We start from the raw sequence: 6,000 nt of genomic DNA on the forward strand, positions 1-6,000 counted from the left end.
TTTAGATACCAGTGAGCATGAGCCAGGTTAGGAGAGGCTGCAGCCTGCTATCCTGACAGGGCTCTGCACACACGGAGATGGCCGAGGGAGACAACTCAGGGCGGGCGGGACAAGGCGCTTGGGAGACAAAGGGAACAGACCCCGTTGCACTTGCTGTACACAGCCCGGCAGCTGGATCGGGCGCGATCAGCGCTTTAGACGCGGGCCCTGCTGCAGGGCTGCGCCCCTCTACGCCAGCGGGGCGCGACGGTGACACGCGGGTCTCAGGGGAGAGGCCGGCGACAAAGGAGCGCAGAGCTGAGGGCTGCTGAGGAAAATCTCTGCCCGCCCCTCGCCCCACCGGCTCCAGTCTCTGACGCACTCCTTGGAGGGGGCGGGGCAGGTTATCGTCTTTACGCTCGCGAACTCCCCTTACATCTTGTCCCCGCCTCGCGATTTATCGTCGCTCTCCTCACTCCGAAAAACCGACCTGCACGCGCGGACACTGCGCCTTCCTATTGGCTGGTCGCGTGCCCCAATCCCAACGGCCGGCGCCCTCTGCTGCAGCGTTTTCACCGCTCCCTCCCACATCCCAGCAGCGCGAAAACTGCAAGCGCGCGAGACGCCGGGCCCCGTCAGAATTAACCAGACCCGTCACATTCCTTATGTAATGAATGGAGACTCCGCCCCCAGGGCAGTCCCGAGGTCACGTGACAGGGAGGGTCGGTTCCGCAGCCGCCATTTTGAATCGGGGCGGGAAGGCACAATCACCGATTTACTCTCTCTGCCCCCCCACCAAGGCGACAGGGCAGCGCGAGTCTCCTCCACAGAAACACGGGGGCAAAAGGGTGTCCCCTCCACACACAGGAGAAGGAAGCATTTCCCTCATGTCACCTCCCTCCCCGCAGATAAAAGGTCCTTCCCTCCCCCAGAGGCATGGCCTCTGTAGGGCAGCCAGGTGGTGAAGATCGGGCTCCTCCCAGCACGCCGCCTCAGACAGCAGCGATCCTGTCCCTTGGCAGGTCCTCCCCTGTGTGGCAACTGAAGCATCTACACTTCTCCACTCTGGTACTGCTAGGCCTTCCCGCCCCCCGGAGACGTCTACTCCAGTAGTCCTAGGGAAAAGTAGTTTTGGACGGGTCATGGTTGTAGCTTTCCACCACTAGGATAAAGGATCAGAGGTAAAACACCTGCCACTGGGGCTCCCACGTGTAACTGACAAGCTGAATGACTGCAGCAGTGGAACTAACTGGCAGGAACTAACACTCTAGAAACTCCCTGCACAAACTACTGGAAACACTACCCCCTGGAGCTTATAAAACCAAGCATGGACATGTTCCCTTACATTTTGACTAATTAGCACCTCACCTACTAGAAGAGGTGAAGTGAGCTGTAGCTCACAAAAGCTTATGCTCAAATAAATTGGTTAGTCTCCAAGGTGCCACAAGTCCTCCTTTTCTTTTTGCAAATACAGACTAACACCGCTGCTACTCTGCAACCAGACAAACCTATGTCTCCCTTGTGAGATAGGAAGGGTATTTACCTCCCATTTGTAAATTGGGACCTACAGGTCAAGTTACTCGTTCAAGGCCACACAGCAAATCAATGGCAGACCCATGTCTCCAACCACACTGCCTTCCCTGGTTTAACTGCAAGCTATTTGATTGGGAACCGACAGCATTTTTAGGCAAGGACCATCCACCCACTTTTCCCAGCCAGGCAATCCCAGGAAGTGCTCTGTGGTATATGATTATAATAAAAAAACTGGGGGGAAAGGTGATGCAGAACTTCAGTTCTGTGTAGGCTAAAGAAAGTAACCTGTAGGGTGAGCCAAGCGGATTTGGCTATCAGTGCATTCTACATTGCATAGTCTATTCACATAAACCGTGCTAACAAAGTGGGGGCTTTTTAACTACAGCTTTTAAGCTACATTATACAGAATAGCTTCTATGGGTACACTCCACAACAGGACTTGAACATTACAATGCTGAGCATCACAGCATCTAAGGCTCAAGAAAATCATGTGAACACAGCGATCCACAAAGCCAAGTTAAGTACCCAGGTCCCTTTACAATGAATTCTCCCTCTCTCTGGCCCAAAGGATCTAATATGGATAAAAACTTGAATATTAAACAGAGCACAATAGTGACTACACCTGTGATTAGGGCATCCAACTCAGAGATGGGAGACCCAGGGCCAAGTCCCTGTGCTCCAATCAATCTCATTCTTTATTCACTGTGGAACTGCTTCAACAGAAGGAAGACTGAGGGAGCCCCACAACTATCCCAAAATTCAGTGGTTAGAGCACTCAGACACAGGAGATCCCTGTTCAAATACTCTCGCCCCCTACAACAGAGGGAGAAATTGAATCTGGGTCTCCCACATCTTAGCTGAGTGTCTAACCACTGAACTAAGAGTTATAAAGGTGGGCATCACCAATATCACCTTCTCCAGTGGCCACATTTTGCATGAGATCCAATCTGCTAGGCAGCCTCAAGCATGCCTACTGGATCAAGTCCCACAAACCACTCAGGCCAGCAAAGACCCCTATCTTCCCCAGGTTTGTGAATCACTCTGGGGCACAGGCTGGGAGACAGGCACCTGGACATTCAGAGGGCGGGAACAGCATGCATGCACAGAGGCAGAAACAAGCACCTACATGGTTTGCCAGGAGTTTTGTAGATGTGGAGCCGATACTGGAACTTGGGCACCCTAGTCCACGGTTTAGGTGCCTAGGCACTGTTGTGGACCTGGGCCATTGTCAATAAAAATCCTAACAATGCTCTTGTTAAGCCTCTAGTGCTATCTGTGGCACTTCACCTAATCATAACAACTGTTTACTATCTTCTAATCTTTACTGGGAAAAGTATATGTCTACTTACCAGTATTTCACACCCAACAGAAAGAGTTGTCAGCTAACTTACCATAATCCTCTCCCCCAACATAGTGAATCCTGGCAAGTCTTTGTTATAGCTAGACTTGATGCAAATGAATTGGCCAAAATAAGACAAATCTCATCTTCCCTACTTTATTTTACGGCTCATGGAAATTCATTATTAAAATGTCAGCATCAGAACATCCACTCTCCACTGCTGACCTGCCAACTGAATAATTTAAAGCCACAGTTGAGTGTTTACTTAAGATGTATGAAATCTTAAAAATTGATGCCTGTCTGGTCCTTAAATATCCTAAGACACACTGCATAAGTGTTGGCCTTGGTGTCCTGCTTATTCTTTTATTCAGCATGCCACGAAAGAGTTTTTTGCCTGACTGCTGCCTTCTTATCCCATCCCAGAGGTGGCTGCATATCGATGGTGTTGTAAGTAGTCATGAAACACTTTAATATTTCGTTACTCCTACAGAGAAAAATCTAACATAAGATCATTTCTATACATGGAACATGTTGCAAAGATAAGCTACCCACACCCTTTGTTCCTCTTAAGCAAGGAGCCATCTGCAGACCAAAAGCTGCAGACCCATAAAAAGATGGTACTGTCAGATTAATAAGGGGAAATTGTTACAGAAGTTTTAAAAAGCATTCAAGAACAGAGCATAAATTAAGGCTACCTAGTGAAATTCTGAGTTTGACAGCTGATTCTTATGGAAAGAGGACTTGTGCCATTAAGTGAAAGTCTTTATTACCATGCATAACCATCAATGCAGCAACAAGTGTCCCATCTAGGACACTAAGCTGTCCACTTTGAACACAAATTCTAGTTTTGACATTTTCATTTGCTCACATAGTAAAACGACCACTATCCTCTCCTAATGTAACTTACAGAATGTTGCTGTTTGGAGGCCAGTCTTAGGCTTGGTCTATAATTTAGGTTGACATAATTAACTCAGTCAGGAGTGTGAAAAAAACACAATCCCGATTGACATAGCTATGCTAACATAACCCCTAGGGTAGATGCAGCTATGTCATGGCAAAACTACTTCTGTCAATGTACACAATTTTCTTTGGGAAGATGGTGTACCTACACTGACAGAAAAACTCCTTCCACAGGCATAGGATGCATCTACACTATGGTGTTGTGCCAGCATAGCTATACCTGCATAGTCTCCAACATAGACACGGCTTTATACCCCGATCCCTGTAAATTCAAGTGTCCGAGTCTGACACAGAACCCACTGTCCCACTAAAAAGCCACATCTCTTGCCAACATTCACACTGGCATTTGGACAATCAGTTTCTACAACATACTGGACATATCACTAGAGCCTATCTGCAATCTCTTCTAGCAGTAACCTTTTCAAAAGGGGGCCAAAGGTTTAGATGTTATTAGCCACAGTTTAAGCAGATCATAAGTATAATTTGCGGTGGTGACTTATGCTCCAGGGGTGTATAAAGAGCCCACTGGACTGCACCAGTGCTGTTTTGCTCCCTGTTAGCATAGGCTGCAGTCAGCACTGAAGACAGCTACAGGGAGAATCCCCTTTCCTCCCAGAACCACCTTCGGGCATTATTATGTCATAAGGGGAAATTCCTACAGCAGCCGCCAGAAAATGGAGGAGTGAGGGCCTCCCACATAGCAGCATGGGGGTTAGGATGGGAGAAGAAGCAACTTCACTATCTGGGATGATGGCAGAAGGGAGAGAAGAGCCCAAGACAGCACATGGGAAGGGGTGACAGGACGCTGTCTGGAAACTGGGGTGGGAGTTTTGGTACCTGAGCTGCAGGGCCGAAGGCAGCATCCTCCTCCTGGTCCCCACAGAGGGCCCTCCGCAGCCGCTCCAGATGCTCCCTCAGGGTGACCCGCTGGTGGAAGGAAAAGGCGGGGTGCAGAGAGGCCATAGTGAACAGCAACAGTAGCTCCTCCTGCGCCCCGAAGCCCAGGCTCTCAACAGGGAGGGCCTGGCCGTTTTCTCCAGGCCCTTCCATGTCCTCCTCGGGCCCATCCTCCTCCCGCACCCGAGCCCCGCAGCTCTTCAGGACAGAGCCCACCTGGGGCAGCAGGCAGTGGAGGCGGCCGGCGGCCTCTCGGTTCTCGGAGCCCAGCAGCGCCAGGTAGACGATGAGCTTGGAGCGCACGGCCGGGTCTCGGAAGTCTCCGAGCTGCCCGGGGTCGCTGAGCCCGTTGGCCTTGGCCTCGGCGTCGCGCAGGCAGTGGTAGTCCTTGCGGGCCAGGTCCTCCAGGCAGGAGCCCAGGAAGCGCAGCTCCAGCGGGTTGCACAAGTCCAGCAGCCCCACCATAAACTCCAGCCGCTGCGCCGAGCCCAGCACTAGGCCGAACCACTCGTACACCGTCTCCTTGTCCGTGCGGGCGGCCGCCACGCCCGCGGCAGGAGCCGGCGGCGGCCCAGGGCCCGGGCCCAAGCCAGGCAGCTGGTTGGGACGCTCCCGCCCGCACCCCGCCGACGCCCCGCCTCGGGCAGGCGGCCGGGGCACCTGCTGCAGCTGGAGGTGACAGTCCCGGTTACCCGGCTCCTTCAGCCCCATCCCCGCCGCCTCCTCCGCCCGGTGGCTCGTCTGTTTCAGCGGCAGCTTCATCTTCAGCATCCTCAGCCCGGAGGGGCCTCGAGCATCCGAGAGGCCCCGGCGGCGGCGGCGGCGGGCGGGGCTCAGCGGCTGGCGCGCCCGGGGGAGCCGCTCATGCTGCTGCCCTGGCCGCGCGGCGCGGGAGGGTGGAGGGTTCCGCCGCCACCGGCGGCTCCGGGGCGGATCGTGTCGGTTCCCAGCGCGCCCCCGCCTCAGTGCGTGCGCGGCGCGAGGCCCGGACGCTCTTTTCTCCGCCACTCGCCGGCGCGGACTGGACGCGGCCTGGAGGCTGGAGGGGCGGGGAGAAGCTCGGAACGCCCCGTATCAGCCTATCAGCGAGCAGCTTGGTGGCCCTGCCGCTGACGTCAGTCCGTTCCTTTCTACGACCTCGCCCGCCCGGCTTCCGCTGGGTCCTAAACAGGCCCCGTATTTAGGTTGAAAGAGGGTGGGGAAGGGTCTCGCTGCAGCCCGCTGGTGGGGCGGGCGGGTCACACGGCTGCTCCAGCCCTGTCCCTGCTGCGCGCCGGGGTGTGTTACAGAAC

At 53.8% G+C, this 6,000-nt stretch overlaps 1 protein-coding gene across 2 annotated transcripts in view; it reads right to left on the reverse strand.

The window, feature by feature from the left end:
• The window catches only part of ZCCHC2 (zinc finger CCHC-type containing 2), a 72,623-nt gene extending 67,144 nt beyond the window's left edge, over positions 1 to 5,479 (reverse strand). For both annotated transcript variants that reach the window (XM_074944970.1, XM_074944969.1), the window contains exon 1: positions 4,649 to 5,479. In XM_074944970.1, coding sequence (XP_074801071.1) covers positions 4,649 to 5,479 — 831 coding nt within the window. The remainder of the gene's footprint in view (positions 1 to 4,648) is intronic.
• Between the last annotated feature and the right edge of the window lie 521 nt (positions 5,480 to 6,000).

Source organism: Natator depressus, chromosome 2, assembly GCF_965152275.1.
Source record: "Natator depressus isolate rNatDep1 chromosome 2, rNatDep2.hap1, whole genome shotgun sequence".
Taxonomy (NCBI): Eukaryota; Metazoa; Chordata; order Testudines; family Cheloniidae; genus Natator; species Natator depressus.